Genomic DNA, 26,387 nt, shown 5'->3' with positions numbered 1-26,387 from the left:
TCAATCGTTTGTGCTGGTATCAGTTTTGGGATATTTCCAGTCCTTATATAGGTCAGTCTGAGGTCAACAAGCTCACATTTTTGATTAAAAATGGCTTCAATTGTTTGTGCTTTGTTTATGCTGTAAAAATTTTTGTTGGCGGTTTTGTAGACATTCTGCTTTTAATTTATAGTGATGACCTCACGCAGTATATAAATTCGTTATTATTAAAAGAAGATAATATTTTTAAAAGCTGACACACAATTAGGGCTGCAGCTATCGATTATTTTATCAGTCGATTAATCGATAAACCATTAGTTCGAACAATAGAGCAATCGGATAAGGAACATAAAAAATTAAATTAACTGAGCTGAGCCTCAAACGGTATGAAAAAAAAAATTTAAAAAATGAGGATCTATGAAATCTACTTCCTTTTTAATGGCACAAAGGGTTGTTTAATGGAACAAAGGGTCGTCACGGCAACAGACAAAGACAGGGCGTTTCCTCTTCCCAGCTGGGGATGCCACGCCTAATGGATAATATTTCAATGCAGTCGTGTTTAGGCTGGGATACATGCCAGATATGAAAAAGACTGAACTTTGGATCAGGGAGTTCTTGGTCGTTTACTGAATTTGGCATCTTGCCCCCAAAAAATGGCAAACTTTAGCACCTCGCCTCGGTCAGGCACGTGAATGAAAATTCACTATTTTGAAAACTTAAAATGTCATATGTCATGAACAGTCTCACAAATTTTGACACGGATCCAACTAACTTCCTAGGTACCGATGTCTCATATAGGTAGCCTGTATTTCAATATAAATTTCATATTAAATCCAAAATACCTAATATCGACTCCCTAAATTTCATCGCTCTATTTTGAAAAAACTAAATAGGAGAGGCCTTTTTGAAAATTTCAAGGGGCGCCACTGAGCCATTTTGTTCTTTTTTCGCAAGGTTGCAAAATTATCAAAATTTATGCCAAGCTGTATGTATGTGCAAATTTTGGTGAGTTTTCAAGCATGTTTCGGCCCCCAAACTGGCAAGTTTTATTTGCCATAATAAAAAACAGAAACTACAACTGCCAGTAGGACTGAACGGGCCCTCGCAGTTTGGGGCAACTCGGACGTCACGCAACTCAGGGTAGTAGCATGTCGTCCCCCACTCATCATCTCATGAGAACCTAACATGCTTGAAACGTACCTCTTTTTTGGGGGGATTAGAAATACATTCACACACCTAGGAGGAAAAACCCCTATTGAAGAGGGTCCTACAAAAAAATTAGGCGCTACTGAGGTGTGCAGCCACGTCCTTATTCAAATCCAAAATTAATCTCCTAATTGGGGCAATTCGACCAAATGTGCCAAATTTCATGGCTCTAAAAGCTGCCTAAGTCCCTGAAGAAATCTACCTTCTTTTAATGCTGAACAAAGGGTCGTCACGGCAACAGACATGTGGATATGGGCTTGAAAATGTAGTATAATAAAATATCTTGTAACTACAATGATCAACCTGAAGAGAACTTAACATGTATAAGTAAAATGAGTGAGTTTCTGTTGCCACTAGTTGGCGCTTTAGGGTTGATGCAAATGATCCTTTCAAGACCCCTCAGGGTACGACTCTCCACAAGCATGGGAAGTTTCCAGTTCCCAGCAGAGGGCACCAGGCCTAATGGGAAATAATAAAATGCAGTTGTTGTCAGGCTGGGATACCTCACATATATATATATGCCAGATATGAAAAAGACTGAACCTTGGACTAGAAAGTTCTTGGTCGTTTACTGAATTTGGCATGTTGCCAAAAAAAAAGGCCGACTTTTGCACCCCGCCCAGGTCGGGCCCATTTATGAAAACCCACCATTTTCATAACTTTAGATCTCATATGTCTTATGAACAGTCTCACCCATTTTTAGGAGGATCCAACTAACTCCCTTGGCGACAATGTCCCAAACGTGCACCCTGTAAATCGATAAAAATTTCAAATTCGATCCAAAATTCCCGATTTCTTGTTGGGTTTGGAATATGGGTGGAAGAGACTTTTTGGAGCAGTTTTGCGCAAGGTATCGACTACCCAAATTTCATTGCTCTACGTTGAAAAAACCTAATAGGAGAGGCATTTTTGAAAAATTCAAGGGGGTGCCACTGAGCCATTTTGTTACGTTTTTTTTTTTTTTTTTGCAAGGCTGCAAAATTATCAAAATTTTTTTAATAATAACTCATAATTAAGGGCTTTTTTGTAGCTATACAATTAAAAAAATGTTAAAATTGCTCCTAGCTTGTAGAATTTTCCCCATTTTTTTTCAATTGTGCCAACTTTGGCCACTAGGAGGCAGTGTGGCACTTTGTAGAGAAGCACTGACAGTAACAGAGTAGTAGAGGTTGCTATAATTGGTTTTAGTTGGTGTCCAAAGAGCATAAGCCTAAGTCTTTGTAATAATTATGACCCAAATTTTCAATATTTTGAGTGTTAGCATGATGCTAATTTTCTTTAGCATATCAGCAACATTAAAAACATTGACACTGGACTTTTTTTTAAGGGGACTGTTCAATTGTCTGGCTGCATTTCTGCCATGTTTAATCAACAAAATGTCACCGAAATCGTAGTCGGCTGTGTCCAATTGGACTTTTAGAGTCGTCAATGGCAGCGAACAAATTAAGCAAATATGACCGTCAATTAGGAGGAAGAAAACAAGCATCCTGTGTGCTTTTTATACACTTTGACACGTGTCCCGGAGGTCAGGGACGTTGAGAAAGGGCCACGCGGGATTCCTTGCCAGCCTTTAGCAGTTGTTGTGATTGATGTCCTGACATCTTCTAGCATGCCTTGTCATTGAAGTGATTGAGTGGCACTAGTACTATGCACAGGTGTCGTCTAAAGCGGGGGTGTCAAACGTGCGGCACACCGTGGGGTCCAATTGGGTGCTGTTCTGTCTGACGGGCACGTTGTACCTCATTGGAACTGCACAGACAGAATCACATGCTTTTATTTTGACAACGGCACTATAAAACAAGAGATTTGTGAACTATTACACTTTCCTTCATTCGCACCCCTCCCGGTTGGAAAGGAGTGGGCGTGTAGCAGTGTCAATGGCAGCATAACAAAGAAGTGAAACAGAATTATTAAAAAATATATTTTTTTTTAATTTAAAAAAACAAAGAAGTGACCTAAAAATGCCCCCAAAACAAACAGGAAATGATTCAAAATGTACAGGAAGTGACGTGACCCATAATCAACGGGAAGTGGCCCGTAAATGCTCTAAAATCAACAGGAAATTATCCAAATTATATAGAAAGTGACACTGAGATACCTCGAAACCAATAGAAAGTGACCTAAAATTAACAGGAAGTGGCTCAGAAATGCCCTAAAATCAACAGAAAATGATCTAAAATGTACTGAAAGTTACATTGACATACCCCAAAATGTACAGGTGACCAATGAAAATGAAGTGGCTTGGAAAATGCCCTAAAGTCCACAGGAAATGATCCAAAATGTACATGAAATGACACTGAGATACCCCAAAACTATTAGAGGGTGACCCAAGATAACTTGGAAGTGACTCGGAAATGCCTCAAAATCAATAGGAAGTGACCCATGAACAAGAAGTGGCCCAGAAATGTCCTAAAATCAGCAGGAAGTGAGTCATAAGCAGGAAGTGGCCCGGAAAATCCCTAAAATCAACAGGAAATGATCTCCAATGTACAGGAAGTGACACCGAGATACCCCAAAATATACAGGAAATGATCCAAAATGTACAAGAGTTTACACAGAATCAAAAGGAAATGACCAAAGAACAGGAAGTGGTCCAGAAAATCCCTGAAGTCAACATGAAATGATCCAAAATCTACAGGAAGTGACCCAAAATCAATCGGAAGGCCCCAAATTCAACACAAAATAACAAATGAACAAAGTGGCCTGGAAATGCCCTAAAATCAACAGGAAATGATCACAAATGTACAGGAAGTGACACTCAGATACCCCAAAAACTAATAGGAAGCGACCCAAGATTACCTGGAAGTGACTCGGGAATGCCCCAAAATCAACAGGAAGTGCCAAAGAACAGGAAGGGGGCCAGGAAATACCCTAAAATCAACAGGAGATTATCTAAAATGTACAAGAAATGACACTGAGATACCCCAAATTGCACAGGAAGTGAGCCAGATTCAACAGGAAGTCACTTAGAAAGGCCCAAAAATCAACAGGAAATGATTCAAAATGTACTGGAAGTGACCCAAAATCAACAGAAAGTATCCTAGAAATGCCCCAAAATCCACATTAAGTGACCAATGAAAATGAAGTGGCTTGGGAAATGCCCTAAAATCAACAGGAAATGATCCACAATGTACATGAAATGACACTGAGATACCCCAAAACTAATAGGAAGCGACCCAAGATTAACTGGAAGTGACTCGGAAATGCCCCAAAATCAACAGGAAGTGACCAAAGAAAAGGAAGTGGCTCGGAAATTGTCTAAAATCAACATGAAATGATCCAAAATGTACAGAATATGATCCTGAGATACTCCAAAATGTACAGGAAGTGACCCAAAATTAACAGGAAGTAACTTAGAAAGGCGCAAAAATCAACAGGAAATGATTCGAAATGTACAGGAAGCGACTCAAAATGAACAGAAAGTATCCTAGAAATGCCCCCAAATCCCCATTAATTGACCAATGAAAATGAAGTGGCTTGGGAAATGCCCTAAAATTAACAGGAAATGATCCAAAATGTGCATGAAACGACACTGAGATACCCCAAAACTAATAAGAAGTGACCCAAGATTAACTGGAAGTGACTCGGAAATGCACCACAATCAACTGGAAGTGACCATAGAAAAGGAAGTGGCTTGGGAAATGCTCTAAAATCAACAGGAGATGATCCAAAATGTACATGAAATGACACTGAGATACCCCAAAACTCATAGAAAGTGACCCAAGTTTAACCGGAAGTTCCTCGGAAATGCCCCAAAATCAATAGGAATTGACTAAAGAAAATGAAGTGGCCCGGAAATGCCCTAAAATTAACAGGAAATGATCCAAAATGTACATGAAATGGCACTGAGATACCCCAAAACTCATAGAAAGTGACCCAAGATTAACTGGAAGTGACTCGGAAATGCCCCAAAATCAACAGGAAGTGACCATTGAAAAGGGAGTGGCTTGGGAAAGGCCCTAAAATCAACAGGAGATGATCCAAAATGTACATGAAATGACACTGAGATACCCCCAAAACTCATAGAAAGTGACCCAGGAGTAACTGGAAGTGACTCGGAAATGCACCAAAATCAACTGGAAGTGACCAGAGAAAAGGAAGTGGCTTGGGAATTGCCCTAAAATCAACAGGAGATGATCCAAAATGTACATGAAATGACACTGAGATACCCAAAACTAATAGGAAGTGACCCAAGATTAACTGGAAGTGACTTGGAAATGCCCCAAAATCAACAGGAAGTGACCAAAGAAAAGGAAGTGGCTTGGGAAATGCCCTAAAATCAACAGGAAATGATCCAAAATGTACATGAAATGACACTGAGTTACCCCAAAACTCACAGAAAGTGACCCAGGATTAACTCGAAGTGATTTGGAAATGCCCCAAAGTCAACAGGAAGTGACGAAAGAAAGTGGCCCGGAAATGCCCTAAAATCAACAGGAAATGATCCAAAATGTACATGAAATGACACTGAGATACCCCAAAACTAATAGGAAGTGACCCAAGATTAACAGAAAGTATCCTAAAAATGCCCCCAAATCCCCATTAATTGACCAATGAAAATGAAGTGGCTTGGGAAATGTCCTAAAATCAACAGGAAATGATCCAAAATGTACATGAAATGACACTGAGATACCTTAAAACTAATATGAAGTGACCTAAGATTAACTGGAAGTGACTCGGAAATGCCCCAAAATCAACAGGAAGTGACCAAAGAAAAGGAAGTGGCCCGGGAATGCCCTATAATCAACATGAAATGATCGTAAATGCACAGAAAATGTAGCTGAGAGACCCCAAAATGTACAGGAAGTGACCCAAAATCAACAGGACGTAACTTAGAAAGGCCCAAAAATCAACTTGAAATGATTTAAAATGTACAAGAAGTGACTCAAAAATCAACAGAACGTATCCTAGAAATGCCCCACAATTCACAGGAAATGGCCGATGAACAGAAAGTGGCTTGGAAAATGCCCTAAAATCAACAGGAAATGACCCAAAATATACAGGAATTGACCCGTAAGTATCCTAAAATTGCAAGGAAGTAACCAAATATTTACTCTTTGGCTTCAACAGACGTCCAAATGACAAACTGGGAGGGCTGACTGTAAATTCACATATTTCAGTGCATTTGACGGCGCTAGATGTCCAATCTATTTGGACTGGGAGGGAGTGGCGAATGTAACTTATTGGCGAAAAATGGCCCACATGAGATCTCATTTCCATGAATAATGACCCGCCAACCAAAATGAGTTTGACGCCCCTGCTATAAAGCTCATTTGCATGTTGAAAGCTTAGCAATAATTCAGAAGTCAGGTTTTTTTTGCATGTGTGTTCTGGTTAGTTTTTTTTTTTTTTGGCCGGTGCACGTTTTCCACAAGTGTAAATGAGAAATGTGTTTTTTGTTTTTTTTTTGTCAACAGAACATTCTTCTAGTCGCTGCCATGGAGAAGCCTTCATTGGATTTTCATTGTGTTTTAGTGACTCCACTAAAATTTATGGGAATAAAAAAAAATGAGAAGAAATATGATGTTGTACAGTTTTGCTTCTCAAATGCATACATGCAATTCATCCATTGGACAACTACGGAAGGGACAATAACAGAAATAAAATAAATGTAAACCATCTGGTGTGCACCTTATAGTACGTGGTGCGCACGAGAAAATACCTAGTGTGCACCAGAAAGTCACAAACTGCAGGCGCGCATCGGACACCAAGTTTTGGCGTGCTAAAAATGATAATACTGTAAAGGATTTAGTTGAGCTTTACTTCAATCTTGAACTCAACTATAAAAAAATTACTTTTACTATCACTTAATTGTATCTTGTGCACACCAGATTGTTTCTCGTGCCCACCAGATAGTTTCTAGTGTGCACCATACAGTTTCTAATGCACGCCAGATAGTATGTGGTTCGCACTAGAAAGTATCGGGTAGGCACCACATTGTTTCTAATGCGCACCAGATAGTTTCTAATGCACACCAGATAATATGTGGTGCGCACAAGAAACCATCTGGTGCGCACCAGATGGTTTCTAATGCGCACCAGATTGTTTCTCATGCGCACCCAATAGTTTCTTGTGCACATCAGATAGCATGTGGTGCCGGTGTGCACGAGAAACAATCTGGTGATAGTTTCTCATACGCACCAGATAGTACGTAGTGCACACTAGAAACTATCGGGTACGCACCAGATTGTTTCTCGTGCACACCAGATAGTATGTGGTGCGCACTAGAAACTCTGGTGCGCACCACATTGTTTCTAATGCGCACCAGATAGTTTCTAATGCACACCAGATAGTATGTGGTGCGCACAAGAAACCATCTGGTGCGCACCAGATGGTTTCTAATGCGCACCAGATTGTTTTTAATGCGCACCAGATTGTTTCTCATGCGCACCAGATAGTTTCTTGTGCACACCAGATAGCATGTGGTGCCGGTGTGCATGAGAAACAATCTGGTGATCGTTTCTCATGCGCACCAGATAGTATGTAGTGCGCACTAGAAATTACCTGGTGCGCACCAGATTGTTTCTCGTGCGCACCGGATACTATGTGGTGCACTGTAGAAACTACCTGGTGCGTACCAGAAACTATCTGGTACACACCAGATTGTTTTTACTGTGCATCATATACTATTTGGTGCGCACCAGATAGTTTCTAGTGCACACCACATACTATCTGATACGTACCAGATTGTTTCTTGTGAGCACAAAATAGTTTCTAGTGCGCCCCAGATACTATCTAGTGCACACCAAATTGTTTCTCGTGCGCACCAGATAGTATGTTGTATGATGGGGACAAAATGTACCGGCACATTCAGCAAGTGAAAAGGGATAAATGTAAGTATGAACATAATAAAAATAATTCACTTAATAATGGTCGGGTCTATTCTATTCTTACAACATATGAGAAGACAATCTCAATTACCCATATCACTGGTTATATAATGCAAATAAGGTTGCTTAAAAGTTGGTGGGGACATTTTGAGCATCCTGAATAGTTTCTAGTGTTACAGTATGTCTCCTAATGTCCTTATGCAAACCTACGCCCTTGTTTTTTATGTGATGTAAAGCACTTTGAATGACTTTGTATTGAATGATGCAATACAAATAAATTTGCCTTGCATTGCCTAAATAGAATTTCCTAAAATTAGAAAAAGTTTATCTACTATCGGAAAAAATAGTATGAAAAAGCTGATTTATTATCGCGAGATTCTTTGCTCCAAAAACATGTTTCCAACCTCGTGTTCCTAATGGATTTAGATCTTTTGGCCGCTTGCTGTGTAACAGAACGAAACGACACTGAAAAAGTAGGCCGCCTGCCCGCCACCGTGTGCATCATTTTCTGCTTATATAACCACCCATTGGAGTGGAGTGGAGTCGTCACTATACTCGGGCTTCATACCGTACGTGACTTTTGTCCAGCCACTGCAGCACCGCGGACAGCTCCGCCAACCACACCGATTTTCCGCTCCCCAAAATTTTGCACGGGATCGACCAGAGGAGACGACTTTTTTTCTCATTTCAGCTGAAAACAAAGGATTTTTATTGTGCTGAGCATCTGGCTATGATCTCAGCATACAAAGTGGTGAGCTTCTACACTCTTTAGATGCTTTAGTACACTGTGACGTGCATGAAAATGAGTTTGATGCAGATTAATAGGGATTTAATAACGCTTAAATGGCATGATGAGCCGTAATGACACGAATTGCCGGATTTATAAGCGAAAACGTGCGCTCGCTAACGTTTGAGATAGAAATGACGACAAAAAACAGGCTTTAATTTCACCTCTGAACCTCCAATCCGAGTTTATGAGTTATGCTCCTTGAGCTATGTTGACCTCAGTTTATATGGCCTGTAGTTTAGCGTTTTTATAGGTCGCCGCCAAAGTGCCATTCGGTTGACCCCGTGCACAACTGTCATGTTTTGTGTGGCCTTTAAGTCATGTTTGCGTCGTATTTCTCCTTACAGAAAACAGGGAGTATGTAACTTTTTAAACCTTTAAAAAAACTCAAATAAGCATGTTCTGAGTTAATAAAAACAGTGTATAGGAGGCAGAGTGGATGAGGCCTAGTGCTAGACTGGTTTCGTAGCTGTCTGTCTGGAAGACATCAGTATGTCAACATTAATAATTTTGAATCATCACACAAATTCATCAACTATGGAATCCTCCAGGGCTCCGTCTTAGGGCCGTTACTCTTCATGCTGTACATTACATTTTTACATAATAGTTCTTCTACGTTTTTACATGAAAATAAGGACATTTTTACATATCACGTTTTTACATGATAGTTATCATTTTGTTAAATAATAGCATCACATTTTTACATTATAATTATTATGTTTTTACATGTTAATTATCACATTTGTCCATGCTAGTAAGGACGTTTTTACATGTTACGTTTTAACATAGTGTTGAGAGAAATGGTGGAGGAAATGTTTTGTATTCATAAATGTGTCCTCAGTTGATGTTGAAATAATGTTCCTATTGCTTGTTATCATTGACATATTATCTTTTCGCCACAAGATGGCAGGATGGGACTTAATTGTCTAAAGTGCTACATTTATTACTTCTTTGTGTTTGACTGTGATTACTTTGATTTTGTGGGATTGCCTGTGAAGACAGCAATGAGAGAGGATGTATCCGCATGTCGATGGAAATTAAATAGGCCGAGTTTTGGCTAAAAGACAACTTATTCTCCATCAATTCTTCCTACGAATGCAACGTTGAGCTGCAACCACCTCAACACATAGTAATCCCATTTTTACATGATTGTTATCCCGTTTCTACATGATAGTTGTTTTGACATGGTAGCATCACATTTTTACATGATAATTATTACATTTTTACATTATAATATCACTTTTATTCATGATAATTATCACGTTCCGTGATAGTTATAACGTTTTTACATAATTGTTTTTACATGATAGTGCTATCATTTAGAAATGTGATATTACATTTTTTACACGATAATTATCACATCTTTATGTTATCGTTATAATGATTTTACATAATAGTTTCACATTTTTACATGATAGTTTTTTGACGTTCTTACATAATAGAAAGGACGTTTTTACATATCACATTTTAACATGATAGTAATCCCATTTTACATGATTCTTATCCCGTTTCCTCATGATAGTTATCTTCTGACATGGTAGCATCAAATTTTTACATGATAATTATTACATTTTTACATTATAATATCACATTTTTCCATGATAATTGTCACATTTTTAAACGATAGTTATTATGTTTTTACATGTTAGTTATCACATTTTTCCATGATCGTGAGAACCTTTTTACATATCACGTTTTAACATGATATTAATCCCATTTTTACATGATTGTTATCCCGTTTCTACATGATAGTTATGTTTTGACATGGTAGCATCAAATTTTTACATGATAATTATTATATCACGTTTATGCATGATAATTATCGTGTTGTTCCATGAAAGTTATAACGTTTTTACTTAATTGTTTTTACATGATAATACTTTCATTTAAAAATGTGATATTAAGTTTTTACATGATAATTATCACAGCTTTACGTTATCGTTATTATGATTTTACATGATAATGTCACATTTTTTACATGATAGTTTTCCACGTTTTTACATAATAGGACGTTTTTACATATCACATTTAACATGATAGTTATCCCATTTTTACATCATATTGCATTTTTACATGTTAGTATCGTTTTTCCATGATAGCTATTATGTTTTTACATAATTGTTTTTACACATCACATTTTCAAATGATGATACATGATAATTATCAGGTCTTCACATGATAGTTTTTCCATGTTTTGACATGGTAAAGGAAATTTTTACATATCACATTTTAACATGATAGTTATCCCGTTTTTACATGATAATTATCATGTCTTTACATGATAGTTATGTTTTTAAATGATAAATCACGTTTTTAAATGATAGTGTTACGTTTTTAAATGATAATTATCACGACCTAACATGGGTGTTATTATGTTTTTACACAATAATGTCACATCGTTATATGAGTTTTTCACGTTTTACATGATAGTAAGGACATTTTCACATATCACGTTTTAACATGATTGTTATCATGATTTTACATGATAGCATCACATTTTTACATGATAATATCAGGTTTTTACCTGACAATTATACCCTTTTACATGATGGTTAAGTTTTTTAATATAATAACTCATGTTTAGTATCACGTTTTTACATGATAGTTATTATCATGTAATAAGGGATCATTATCGTGGAAAAACATGATACATGATAATTGTCATTTAAAAAGGTATAATTATCATGTAAAACGTTTTTTGGGTGTAAAGATATGATAACATATAAAAATGAATATCATTGAAAATTTTAAAGAGGATCACGTTTTTCACATGATAATCATCCCTTATTACATGATAATAACTATCATGTAAAAACGTGATACCTCAGACAGGTTCCTCTTTCAAATTTTCGGTGATAAATATTCATTTTTATATAATCGTTATGTCTTTACACCCAAAAAACATTTTTAAATGATAATTATACCTTTTTAAATGGTCATTATCATGTTTTTAAATGATAATAATTCATGTTTAGAATCATGTTTTTACATGATAATTGTTTTTTATATGATAACTCATAGTTAGTATCAATTTTTACATGATATTTATCCCTTTTTACATGATGCTTCTCATGTTTACATAATTGACTTTACATGATAAAGTCTTTACATGACAGTATGTTTTTACTAGGGCTGTCAAAATTATCGCGTTAACGGGCGGTAATTATTTTTTTAGATTAATCGCGTTAAAATATTTGATGCATTTAACGCACATGGCCCGCTCAAACGGATTAAAATGACAGCACAGAGTCATGTCCACTTGTTACTTGTGTTTTTCGGTGTTTTTTCGCCCTCTGCTGGCCCTTGTGAAACTGATTTTATGGGTTTCAGCACCACATGAGCATTGTGTAATTTTTGACATCAACAATGGCGAGCTACTACTTTATTTTTTGATTGAAAATTTTACAAATTTCATGAAAACGAAAACATTAAGAGGGGTTTTAATATAAAATTTCTATAACTTGTACTAACATTTATCCTTTAAGAATTACAAGTCTTTCTATCCATGGATCGCTTTAAGAGAATGTTAATAATGTTAATGCCATCTTGTTGATTTATTGTTATAATAAACAAATACAGTACTTAAGTACCGTATGTTGAATGTATATATCCGTCATGTGTCTTATCTTTCCATTCCAACAATAATTTACAGAAAAATATGGAATATTTTACAGATGGCTTGAATTGCGATTAATTACGATTAATTAATTTTTAAGCTGTGATTAACTCGATTAAAAATTTTAATCGTTTGACAGCCCTAATTATAATATCACATTTTTACAAGATAGTAACATTTTTCCATGATAGTTGTTACGTTTTTACATAATTGTTTTTACATGATAATATCACATTTTCAAATGATAGTGTGACGTTTTTACATGACAATGATCACATCTTCACATGATAGTTTTTTCATGTTTTTACATGATAATGGAAATTTTCACATATCACGTTTTAACATGATATCCCGTTTTTACCCAATTATCATGTCTTTACATGATAGTTATGTTTTTACATGATAATATAACATTTTTAATGTTTTTAAATGATAATTATCATGACCTAACATGGTTGTTATTATGTTTTGACATCATAATATCATATTGTTACATGATAATTTTTCACGTTTTACATGATAGTAAGGACGTTTTTACATTTCACGTTTTAACATGATAGTTATCTCATGATTTTACATGATAGCATCACATTTTTACATAATATCACGTTTTTACATGACAATTATACCTTTTTACATCCGTTTTTTTATATGACAACTCATGTTTAGTATCATGTTTTTACATGATAGTTATTATAATGTAATAAGGGATAATTATCATGTAAAAACGCGATACCTCAGATAGGTTCCTCTTTCAAATTTTCAATGATAAATATTCATTTTTATGATAGTTATGTCTACAGTAAAAAAAAAAACGTTTTTACATGATAATTTTTCATGTTTTACATGATAATAAGGACATTTTTACATTTCACGTTTTAACATGATCATTACCTCATGATTTTACATGACAGCATCACATTTTTACATGATAATATCACGTTTTTACATGACAATTATACCTTTTTACATCATAGTTTTTTATATGATAACTCATGTTTAGTATCACGTTTTTACATAATAGTTATTATCATGTAATAAGGGATAATTATCATGTAAAAACGTGATACCTCAGACAGGTTACTCTTTCAAATTTTCAATGATAAATATTCATTTTCATGATAGTTATCATGTCTACACTCAAAAAACGTTTTTACATGATAATTTTTCACATTTTATATGATAGTAAGGACATTTTTACATTTCACGTTTTAACATGATCGTTACCTCATTATTTTACATGCCAGCATCACATTTTTACATAATATCGTGTTTGTAGTTATCATGTCTACACTCAGAAAACGTTTTTACATGATAATTATACCTTTTTACATGATAAATATAATGTTTTATTCTGATAACTCACATTTAGAATCATGTTTTTACATGATAATTATGTTTTTTTTTTTTTTTTTTTTTTAAATATGATGTCTAAGTCATGTTTAGTATCATTTTTTACATGATATTTATCCCTTTTTACATGATGCTTATCATGTTTACATAATTGATTTTACATGATCACGTTTTTACATGACAGTATGTTTTTACCTGATAATTGTCATATTTTTACATGATAGTACATTTTACATGATAATTTCACGTTTTTACATGATATCACTTCTTACATGATAATAATCCCGTTTTTACACATGTAAAATGGTACAATAACTATCATGATAAAAAGACAAACCTCAGACAGTTTCTTCAATGTTTCAGTGGTAAATGTTCACATTTTTATATCAGATCACATTTTTACACCCCCAAAAATCACATTTTTACACAATAATTATCACATTTTTAGCATGTTTTGTATGATATTACTATGTAATACCGCGATAACTATCATATATCAATATCCTTTCTTTTAGAACTGCTCCCCATAACAGCGATAATTGAGGGGTCACTGTATTCTATGCAAATTTAAAACACGGGTCATAAACGACCCGAATACTGGGGAAAGTAGCAGAAAGCTAACACAACGCAAAGGTTAATTGTATATTTCGGGACTCCTGTGTATTTTGACGTGCTTAGCGACAGCGTCCCTCCTCCTTCCCACCCCCTCCTATCTTCTCTTTCCCAACCCTCCCTCATATTCATCTCGCTCTCTCTCTCTCACTCTGTCTTTCCCAAGGTCGCTCCAGTAGGCAAAGCTCGCCGGGAATAGCAGGTGCAAGCACCGCGGCATGCCGGCGACGCATTCCCCGGCCCGGCTCGACTTTTGGAAGGATGCGCGCGCCGGCGGGCCGACGGGATGCAGATGTTTGTCGCTGCCGCCGAACATTGCGAAGGAGGAGAGCTTCCCGCCGTTGATCGTCTCTGACCCGTCCAAATAATTCTGCCCAAGGAGGTCAGAGTGGGATTTTTTCCCCTTTCCTCGCTCTCTCCCATGCGGCTTATTTAAAAAAAAAAATCTGGGCAAGTCCCCCTCCCTCTCCAGCATGTCCTTGGCGTTCTGCGGGAGCGAGAATAACTCGGCGGCCTACAACGTGGACGGGGGCGTTCTTAACAATGGCTGCTTCCTGGACGCGCTCAACTTGGTGCCCCACGTCTTCCTCCTTTTCATCACCTTCCCCATCCTCTTCATCGGTGAGTTCTCCTTTCTTTTGTCTTCATTCATAGGACCAAGTCAGTGGTGTCAAAATCAAGGCTCCGTGGGCCAGATTTGGCCCGCCGCATCCTTTTGTGCGGCCCGCTAAACTTCAATAAATTTTGTGTTTCTCGCTTATGTAAAATTCTATTCAAATTTTTGAAAGGTGACGGAATTTCGAGTACTTTAACAGTTTTATTAGTTCTTTAAAAAAAAAAAAAAAAATTTCCTTATCGTTTTTGTTTTTAATTAAGAAACAAGTTTTTTTCTATTTGTTTACAACTCAATTAATAAAAGACAATACGGTTTCTGCTTAAAAAAATAGATAAAAAAAAAAAAAGAAATAAAAACAAAATATTTGTTTCAGTCTTTTAAATGAAATATTTCCAGTTTTCCAATTATACAATAAAAAAAAAAAAGAATTTACATTTTCTTCCTTTTTTTTTTTTTCCAATTAAAAAAATATTTACAGTTCTTTTCCTCTATGTTTGTTTACAACTCAATAAAAAAAAAGATCATGGTTTCTGCTTTAAAAAATGAAATAAAAACAAAAACAAAAAAACCCCCTTCTTTTAAAAAAAAATTAAGACATGAAATATTAACAGTTTTTTTCCCCTTTTTGGTTTGTTTACAATTCAATAAAATACATCAGGTTGCTGTTTTTTTTTTTTATGTATTTTTTTTTTAATATACAGTGGTATGAAAAAAGTATCTGAACCTTTTGGAATTTCTCACATTCCTGCATAGAATTGCCATCAAATGCGATCTGATCTTTGTCAAAATCACACAGATGTAAAATAAGTGTCTGCTCTAACTAAAACCACCAAAACATTGATAGGTTTTCATATTTTAATGAGGATAGCATGCAAACGATGACAGAAGGGGGTAAAATAAGTTTGTGAACCCTCTGCCTAAGGAGACTCAAAGAACAATTGAAATCAATTTTTACCAAACATTTTAAGTTAGGTGTGTGCCCAATCACTGATGAGTGGTTTAAAGCTGCCCTGCCCACTATAAAACACACAGCTGGTAAGAATTGTCTTGAGAAGCATTGTCTGATGTTCATAAATGGCTCAGTCAAAAAAGCTGAAGAACTGCGAACAATGATTATTGATTTGTATAGAGCAGGGAAAAGGATAGAAAACCATCTCTAAAAGTCCGGATGTTCATCAATCTACAGTCAGAGAAGTTGTCTACAAATGGAGAGTTTGGCCCTGTTGCAAGGAGTGGCCGTCCACTAAAGATGACGCTGAGAGTTCAGCGCAGAATACTCAGAAAGGTAAAAAAGAACCCTCGAGTGTCTGCTAAAGACTTACACAAATCACTGGCACAGTCCAATATCTATACGTGCACAATTCAACTATATGTAAAACTATGACCAAGAATGGTGTTCATGGGAGGACACCACAGAGGAAGCCACTGATGTCTAAAAAAAAAAAAAAAAAAAAAAAAAAAAAAAAAAACGTTGCTCGTTTAATGTTTGCAAAAAGGCACCTGACACCCCACAGAAGTTTTGGCAAAATATTTTGTGGACTGATATAACCAAGGTTGAATTGTTTGAGAATAACACGCAACATCATGTGTGGAGCAAAAATGGAACATCAACACCTCATCCTCAACGTGAAGCTGGGGGCGGGATTCAATAAGCTTCGGTTTCTCCCGTCTGCCCTTTTCTTTTCGGGTTGAATTAATTGTAAACACATATAAATGCGGTATGGTTGTTTGGATTTGTCATGCCTGAAGGGAAAATAAATAAATAAATAATAAATTTTTAAAAGCACGGTAGAGGGAGCATCATGATTTGGGGCTGTTTTGCTGCCTCAGGGCCTGGACAACTTGCGATCATTAATGGAAGAATGAATTCAAACGTTTTGCAGGCCATCTGTCAGACAGTTGAAGCTAAAAAGAGGATGGATGCTGCAACAAGACAATGATCCAAAACACAAGTAAATCAACTTCAGAATGGTTTAAGAAGTACAAAATACACGTTCTGGAGTGGCCAAGTCAAAGTTCAGACTTGAACCCCATTGAGATAGTGTGGCATGACCTAAAGTCAGCAATTCATGTCAGACATCCCAAGAATCTGACTGAGCTACAGAAGTTTTGTAGAGAAGAATGTGCCAGACTGATCTGCAGCTACAGGAAGCGTCTGGTTGAAGTTATTGCTGCCAAAGAGGGGGTCACAAAATATTAGATGTGATGGTTCACTTACTTATTTTTCCCCCTTCTGTCTTATTTTTTGCATACTATCCTCATTAAAATATGAAAGCCTCTAAATGTTTGGGTGGTTTTAGTTAAAGCAGACACTGTTTTTTCATCTGTGTGATGTTGATAAAGATCAGATTTGATGGGGATTTTATGAAGAAATGGAAGAAATTCCAAAAAGTTCAGATACTTTTTTATATCACTGTAAAATAATCAATAAAATAAAATAATTAAAAATATGTTCTCTTCGTTTTTTAATTAAGAAATGAAATATTTAGTCCCCCTTTCCCATTTTTTTTTTAATTGTTTACAACTCAATATAAGAAAATATGGTTTCTGTTTAGAAAAAAAAAAAAAATTAAGAAATGAAATTTAAAAAAATGAAAACAAAGGTTTTTTCCCTGTTTTTAACTTTAAAAATATTTACAGTCCCCCCCACCTTTTTAATGAAATAAAAAAAAATAAATACAAAATTTTTTTCCCTCTGTTTTTAAATTTAAAAACATTTACTGTCCCCCCATTTTTGTTGGTTCACAACGATTCCCGTTGGATGACAGAAATCCAAAAATATCCATGTTTAGAAAAAAAAAGACATTATTTAAAAAATTGAATAAGAAACAAAAGGAGAATATTTCGTTTTTTCCTTTTATATTTTTGTATTTTTATTTTTTTAATAAAATACACAATTATAGAAAATACTGTTTCTGCTTTAAAAAAAAATTATAGAAAATACTGTTTCTGCTTTAAAAAATACATTAAAAAAAAAAAAAAAAAATAGACTCTTCAAACCAATAATAACAATAATAATATTTATTTTTTATTGTAAATAAAAAAATAAAATATTTTTATACTATTTTTTAATTTAAAAAATAATTTAAAAATACATACAAATACTGTATATACTGTATATACACATGATTACCACTCAAAAATTATTATAATAATAATAAATAAATAACAAATCCATTACAACAATGAACTCATTTTCTTCCACTGACAATGATGGCCGTCTAATTCATTCAAACTTGAATGACTGGCATTTAATACTCATCTTTCAGTGCCATGGCAACACAAGACATTCAATCCATTTCAACTGGGAGGGCTGAAGTAACAGATGCAACATACTCTGCACCTCGCCCTGTAATCCGGGGACTGTTTTAATTTTTTTTTTTTCCTTTCTAAAAAAAAAAAAAAAGAGATGACCTGTGTCGGAATATGGATAGAAAATGAACTCCCCACCCACGTGTGTGGTGACCCATTCATCAATCGTAAAGATGAGTGTGTAACTGCTTGCGCGTCCATTTGAGAAGGCAGCCAACCATGAGCAATTTATCACTCGCGCTCTGTAACCGCTTTGACACTGTTATACTTTATGCGTCAAATGTGATTGCACTGGAAGCTTCCAATGTCAGAAAATTGGAAGATAATTAGTCGGATTCAATGTTTATGGCCTGCGAAATGGTGTTATCTGCCTCCTTGCTGGCCTTGCAGTTTGTAAAAGTAAGTCAAGAACGCAGTTCTTGAATGCTGTTTGTAGTGTATAAATAGGAGTCTTGTTGAAAAAGATTTCTGTCAGTTTCCTCAAGGTAATAGCGTTGTGCTTAATGGTCCCCCGGGGCCTGAAAAACACGAGCGAAAACACAGCTCGGTAGCGTAAAAAGAAAGTGCGGCCTTCAGCTACATTTTCTAATTTAACAACTGATTTACTTCACATTTGTAGTCGGCGTGATGCGCTTCCATTCACTTAAAGTGAAACATTAAGCCAATTAAAGTTGCATTAATGCTTAATGAATTGCAGATTCACTTTTTAGAGGATTTTGTATGTTATCTTTGTCACTACGGATTGAATTACTTGTAAAAATACATTTGAATTTATCAACCCATGGCGTGGTGACTTATTTAACTCGTTGGATGTCACATCCTGTTGGTTTTAGTGCTTTTCCACGTGAGTTCCTGTTGATTTTGGGGCATTTCAAGCCAATTACTGTTCATTTTCGTGCACTTCCTATTGATTTTGGGGCATTCCTAGGTCACTTCCTGTCAAGTTCAAAAATAGATCCTTAGGTAGACATTGTAAAATTACCCAAAAATAAGGAGAGAAGACACTCAGTTTTCTTGGCCAAGGAGAACAAAATGTGACTCGTGAGTCACCAAAATTGATCTAAAGGAAAAAAATCCTCCTTGGTATTTTATTTAGGGGTTTGTCCTAAACAAAGATGGATGCCGTCCTAAGGGAGGGGGAGCAAGCTGGAGACACCCATGTGGTTTTCGATTGGATATGTGTGTGCATGTAGGTGGAACTAAGTGAATACACATGTGGAGGCAAGAGCTTATGTAAACAATCATGTAAACAGTCAAAATAATCCAGACACTTCAGTTATGCAACGCTGCGGCCATGGAAGATGTCCTTGGATGGAAAATTATCCTCGGAGGTCTAGACGAAAATCCAGACGCCAGGTGCTGAAGATGCCTCGGAAGGTCTAGTTAGCAATGGTGCGGCCATGAGGCAAAATACAGTGCCTTGCAAAAGTATTCGGCCCCCTTGAATCTTGCAACCTTTCGCCACATTTCAGGCTTCAAACATAAAGATATGAAATTTAAGTTTTTTTGTCAAGAATCAACAACAAGTGGGACACAATCGTGAAGTAGAACAACATTTATTGGATAATTTCAACTTTTTTAACAAATAAAAAACTGAAAAGTGGGGCGTGCAATATTATTCGGCCCCTTTACTTTCCGTGCAGCAAACTCACTCCAGAAGTTCAGTGAGGATCTCTGAATGATCCAATGTTGTCCTAAATGACCGATGATGATAAATAGAATCCACCTGTGTGTAATCAAGTCTCCGTATAAATGCACCTGCTCTGTGATAGTCTCAGGGTTCTGTTTAAAGTGCAGAGCGCATTATGAAAACCAAGGAACACACCAGGCAGGTCCGAGATACTATTGTGGAGAAGTTTAAAGCCGGATTTGGATACAAAAAGATTTCCCAAGCTTTAAACATCTCAAGGAGCACTGTGCAAGCCATCATATTGAAATGGAAGGAGCATCAGACCACTGCAAATCTACCAAGACCCGGCCGTCCTTCCAAACTTTCTTCTCAAACAAGGAGAAAACTGATCAGAGATGCAGCCAAGAGGCCCATGATCACTCTGGATGAACTGCAGAGATCTACAGCTGAGGTGGGAGAGTCTGTCCATAGTACAACAATCAGTCGTACACTGCACAAATCTGGCCTTTATGGAAGAGTGGCAAGAAGAAAGCCATTTCTCAAAGATATCCATAAAAAGTCTCGTTTAAAGTTTGCCACAAGCCACCTGGGAGACACACCAAACATGTGGAAGAAGGTGCTCTGGTCAGATGAAACCAAAATTGAACTTTTTGGCCACAAGGCAAAACGATATGTTTGGCGTAAAAGCAACACAGCTCATCACCCTGAACACACCATCCCCACTGTCAAACATGGTGGTGGCAGCATCATGGTTTGGGCCTGCTTTTCTTCAGCAGGGACGGGGAAGATGGTTAAAATTGACGGGAAGATGGATGCAGCCAAATACAGGAACATTCTGGAAGAAAACCTGTTGGTATCTGCACAAGACCTGAGACTGGGACGGAGATTTATCTTCCAACAGGACAATGATCCAAAACATAAAGCCAAATCTACAATGGAATGGTTCCAAAATAAACGTATCCAGGTGTTAGAATGGCCAAGTCAAAGTCCAGACCTGAATCCAATGGAGAATCTGTGGAAAGAGCTGAAGACTGCTGTTCACAAACACTCTCCATCCAACCTCACTGAGCTCGAGCTGTTTTGCAAGGAAGAATGGGCAAGAATGTCAGTCTCTCGATGTGCAAAACTGATAGAAACATACCCAAGGGCGACTTGCAGCTGTAATTGGAGCAAAATGTGGCGCTACAAAGTATTAACGCAAGGGGGCCGAATAATATTGCATGCCCCACTTTTCAGTTTTTTATTTGTTAAAAAAGTTGAAATTATCCAATAAATTTTGTTCCACTTCACGATTGTGTCCCACTTGTTGTTGATTCTTGACAAAAAAACTTAAATTTCATATCTTTATGTTTGAAGCCTGAAATGTGGCGAAAGGTTGCAAGGTTCAAGGGGGCCGGATACTTTTGCAAGGCACTGTAGTTGTCATCCCGACCCTCTTTTACTCTTTGTAACACTTGAGCATTATACTACAACCTGGTATAGCAAGCAATAATCGTTTACTGGTTATATAAGTAAGAAAAATATGGCAATATGTATTATTTATGGTATATATGAGCACAAGCAAATATTCAATCAATCAACCAAGCAAACCTTTAATCAATCAAACCCTGATAATTACCTGAACACTTCCTGTTGTTTTTTTGTGGCATTTAAAGGTCACTTCCTGTTGATTTTGGGTTACTGGACAGGAAGTGACCCAAAATGTCTCAAAATGGAAAGAGAGTGACCCCAAAGCAACCAGAAGTAACCCCGTAAATGCCCCAAGATCAACAGGAAGTGATTTATGAACATGAAGTGTCCTGGAAATGGTCTAAACAGAATATACAGGAAGTAGAGATGTCCCGATCGAGTCCGATCACGTCATTTTCAAAGTATCGGAATCGGCAAAAAAATATCGGACATCCCCTTTTTTAATATAAGTTATATAATATTTTTAATTAAATCGTTTTCTAATGTTACAGACATAATGTGTTACACTCTTCCAGAGTATTTAGTTTAAGCTTAAGGTAGGGTTATCAAATTTATCGCGTTAACGGCGAGAATTAATATTTTTTTTACATTTATCACGTTACAATATTTAACGCAATTAATACATGCGCGGCGGCACGGTGGCTGAGTGGTTAGCACGTCTGCCTCACAGTTCTGTGATCTAGGGTTCGATCCCGGGCTTCGGCCATCCTGTGTGGAGTTTGCATGTTCTCCCCGTGCCTGCGTGGGTTTCCTCCGGGGACTCCGGGTTCCTCCCACATCCCAAAAACATGCATGGTAGGCTGATTGAACACTCTAAATTGTCCGTAGGTATGAGTGTGTGCGTGAATGGTTGTATGTCTCCTTGTGCCCTGTGATTGGCTGTGTCCCCTGCCTACTGCCCATAGTTAGCTGGGATAGGCTCCAGCACCTCCGCGACCCTCGTGAGGAAAAAGCGCCATGGAAAATGAATGAATGAATAATGCATGCGCTGCATGACCCACTCACGCATTGTCACGTTCAAGCTATAATGGCGCCGTTTTACCCATACAGCATATAGAGCTAAAAGGCAGCATAAAATGAGTAGAGTGAATTTTGGCAGCCTTTGGGGCCTTTTTTTAAATGGCTAAAGCCTTACAATCCCTAATCGTGGGAAGCAATGTGGGAAAGAAAGGTGATCTTTTTCTTAACACTCCATGTTATTTCCCAACGCAGAGAAGAAAAATCAATTGGTACCGCAACGCACAGTCATGGTTGCGCTTCCCATCATGCATTTGGGCAGAAGTTAAATGGCTACAATATCATTTACTGAAAGCTCAACAAATACACTAGATGGCAATATTTAGTCACATTATACAAAGTCACATTTATCCTTCAAGAATTACAAGTCTTTCTATCCGTGGATCCCTCTCACAGAAAGAATGTTAATAATGTAAATGCCATCTTGAGGATATATTGTCATAATAAACAAATACAGTACTTATGTACTGTATGTTGAATGTATATATATCGTCCGAGTTTTATTCATTTTTTCCTCAATGCATTGCCAAAATGTATATGATCGGGGAAAATTATCGAGAATGATTGGAATTGAATCTGGAGCAGAAAAAAAAGCAATCGGATCGGGAAATATCGGGATCGGCAGATACTCAAACTAAAAAAAATCAGGATCGGATCGGGAGCAAAAAAACATGATTGGAACAACCCTACCTAAAACCACAGAAAATGGTCTAAAATGTACAGAAAGTGACTCCATAATTCCCCAAATTAACAGAAAATGACCCATAATGTACAGGAAGTGACCCTGGAATGCCCCAAAAATCATCAAAAACTGACCTGAAATCAACAGAAAGTGACCCTCAAACGTCCCATAATCCACGGGAATTGACGAGTGAACAGGAAGAAAACCAGAAAATGGCCTAACATCAAAAGGATATGATCAAAATATACAGGAAGTGACCCACACATGCCCTGAAATCCACTGAAAATGGTCCGAAATGTACAGGAAGCAACGCCACAATGCTCCAAAAATAACAACAACAAAAAATATGCCAAAAGTTACCCCAGAATGTTCAAAAATGTAACCAAAATCAGCAGAAACTGACTAAAAGTACCATAAATTAACAGTAAGTGACCCAGAAATGTCCTAGAATCCACTGGAAATAGTCTAAAACGTACAGGAAGTGACTTCAGAATGCTCCAAAAATAACAGAAAACGACCTAAAATGTACAGAAAGTGACCCCAAAAGTAACAGGAAGTGACCTGTAAATGCCCCAATATCAACAGGAATTGACGAATGAACAGGAAGTGACCCGGAAATGTTCTAAATAAACCAGAAACTGATCAAAATGTACATAAAGTGACCCTGGAATGCACCAAAATGTACCGGAAGTGACCCCAAATCACCAAGAAGTGACCTGTAAATGTCCAAAAAATTAACACATGACACATGAATGCCGCCAAAACTGGGGAAGACGCGCTATCAATGCTCAAGTTTCGTTGCCAACGGTGGCACTAGATAGATTGGACATCTAGCGCCGTCAATAGCGGCCAATGTGCTAACATAGACACTATACTAGTTGATAGGAACCTGTTGCTTCCTTTTCTTTTTAAACGATATATAGATTGGCAGCGTAGGATTCCTAACTAAGTAAGATTGTTTGTATTTTTGCTGAGGTTGGGGAAGTCAGAGCTCCAAAGTCCACATCCATCACAGTACGTGGCTCCACTTTCCCGGGCACGACCTGCGCTGGCTACTCACCTTCGTGCTGCTCTTCATCCTGGTCTGCGAAATCGCCGAAGGCGTGGTCTCCGACGGGTACGTCGGCGTCTCCGTTTTCGGACGTGAGCCGGTTTCTCATTTTATGTCTCGTGTTGGCAGGTTCAGCCGATCCTACCACCTTCACCTGTACATGCCGGCGGGTCTGGCTTTCATGGCCGGCATCACCTCCATCATCTACTACCATAATATCGAGACCTCCAATTTCCCCAAATTACTATTAGGTAAAGGCATCGTGCACCGACAGTACACTTGATCATTGCTTGGTACTGGGTTTTAATCGTTTATGAGCCACAAAACCTGAACTCCAGAAATCTTATTTTTCTTATTAATCTTTTCATTGGTGTCTTTTTTAATTACCTTTTAGCCACATCTGCCCAACCTTTCTACCTAATCCACCGACCGACCAACCATCATATACTGTACCTACCTACTTACCTACCTACCTACCTACCTACCTACCTACCTACCTACCTACCTACCTACCTACCTACCTACCTACCTACCTACCTACCTACCTACCTACCTACCTACCTACCTACCTACCTACCTACCCACATACTTTCCTCTCTATCTACTGCCCTCCCTCCCTCCCTTCCTCCCTACCTAGCTGCCTACCTACTTACCTACCGACTGACCCCGACGAACCGACATATACCTACCTAACTACCGACCGACTGACCAACCGAACCTACCGACTAACCGTCATATACCTACATACCTACTAACCTACCTACTTACTGACAACATATATCTACCTACCTACCTTTCTACCTAATCCACCGACCGACCGACCGACCGACCGACCGACCATCATATACTGTACCTACCTACCTACCTACCTACTGTCTTACCGACAACATATATCTACCTACCTTCCTACCTAATCCACCGACCGACCGACCATCATATACTGTACCTACCTACCTACTTACCGACTGACGAACCAACATAAACCTACCGACCAACCGAACCTACCGACTGACCGTCATATACCTACCTACCTACCTACCTACCTACCTACCTACCTACCTACCTACCTACCTACCTACCTACCTACCTACCTACCTACCTACCTACCTACCTACCTACCTACCTACCTACTTTCCTCTCTATCTACTGCCCTCCCTCCCTCCCTTCCTCCCTACCTAGCTGCCTACCTCATCATCGGCGATCACTCGTAATCGAGTATGATAGTCCACCTGGGGGGGAAGTGTTATTTGTGGGTCCTCAGATGGCTGAAAAGTCCAATTCTAGAACCACAGACTTTCGTGCAGTGTGGGCATGGGTATGTGTTACTGGGGGTGGAATATGATGTGGCCTCATGGGTGGCAGTTTTCCTCTCCTTCCTGCGCTGTCTTTTGACTGTGGCAGCCCGGCGGAGATTAAGTTCATGGAATGTGGCTCCTTTGCATAGACTGTCTCTCCATGCAGACCTATTTTGGGCAAGGTCTTCCCAGCAAGCGCTGTTGATGTTGAACTGCTTGAGGCAGTTTCTTATGTTATCCTTGTAGCGCTTCTTCTGCCCTCCAGGAGCTCTCTGGCCTGTCAGCAGCTCTGAATAAAGGACCTGTTTGGGCAGCCGCGTGTCTGGCATTCGGACAACATGGCCGGTCCATCTGAGTTGATGTTTAATGACGGTGGTGCTAATGCTGTCTATGTTTGCCTCCTCGAGTACCCTGACATTTGTGCGCTTCTGGTTCCACGTGATGTGCAGGATTTTACGTAGGCACCTCTGGTGGTAGGACTCCAGAGCTTTTACGTGCCTGCTGTAAGTGGTCCATGTCTCTGCTCCGTATAGAAGTGTAGGCATGATAACAGCCTTGTAGACAAGGATTTTTGTCCTTGCCAGCAGGTCAGGATTTTCAAAGACCCTTCTTCGGAGCTTTGCAAACGCTCCTCCGGCACAGTAAATTCGATGGTGTACCTCAGAGTCAATGTCTGCGCTCGAGGAGAGGTGGCTGCCCAGGTAGGAAAACTGGTCCACATTTTCAAGGACTGTGTTGTCGATCATTATTGTTGGCGGGGTTATGGTGGAATCTCGTTGAGGCTGATAGAGCACCTTGGTCTTTTTAACATTTATGGCCATTCCTAGGAGCTTGTATGCTCTAGCAAAAGCATCAAGTATGGTCTGGAGATCTTTCTCTTTGTGGGCGACGATGGCATTGTCATCTGCGTATTGCAGTTCCACAATAGAGG

General features: G+C 37.9%; 2 protein-coding genes across 5 annotated transcripts in view; both read left to right on the top strand.

Moving 5' to 3' along the window:
* Window positions 1-6,737, top strand: part of ush1c (Usher syndrome 1C) — a 72,676-nt gene extending 65,939 nt beyond the window's left edge. For 3 of the 4 annotated variants that reach the window (XM_057837366.1, XM_057837365.1, XM_057837368.1), the window contains one exon: window positions 6,603-6,654. Coding sequence is in view for 1 of the 4 variants with exons in the window: in XM_057837367.1 (XP_057693350.1) it covers window positions 6,603-6,615 (13 nt within the window). In the remaining 3 variants the exon portion in view is untranslated. Of the gene's footprint in view, window positions 1-6,602 lie in introns of all 4 variants that reach the window. The other variant, XM_057837367.1, reaches the window with a different exon arrangement.
* A 1,810-nt stretch (window positions 6,738-8,547) lies between these two features.
* abcc8 (ATP-binding cassette, sub-family C (CFTR/MRP), member 8) overlaps window positions 8,548-26,387 on the top strand; it is a 97,181-nt gene continuing 79,341 nt past the window's right edge. Inside the window, exons 1-4 of the mRNA XM_057836461.1 lie at window positions 8,548-8,766; window positions 14,550-15,004; window positions 24,086-24,227; window positions 24,291-24,412. Of these exons, the coding sequence (XP_057692444.1) occupies window positions 14,857-15,004; window positions 24,086-24,227; window positions 24,291-24,412 (412 nt within the window). The 5' untranslated portion in view covers window positions 8,548-8,766; window positions 14,550-14,856. The remainder of the gene's footprint in view (window positions 8,767-14,549; window positions 15,005-24,085; window positions 24,228-24,290; window positions 24,413-26,387) is intronic.

This window comes from Corythoichthys intestinalis, chromosome 5 (genome assembly GCF_030265065.1).
Source record: "Corythoichthys intestinalis isolate RoL2023-P3 chromosome 5, ASM3026506v1, whole genome shotgun sequence".
Taxonomy (NCBI): Eukaryota; Metazoa; Chordata; class Actinopteri; order Syngnathiformes; family Syngnathidae; genus Corythoichthys; species Corythoichthys intestinalis.
Note: the sequence above shows the minus strand (reverse complement) of the source record. Positions and strands in the feature narration are given on the sequence as shown.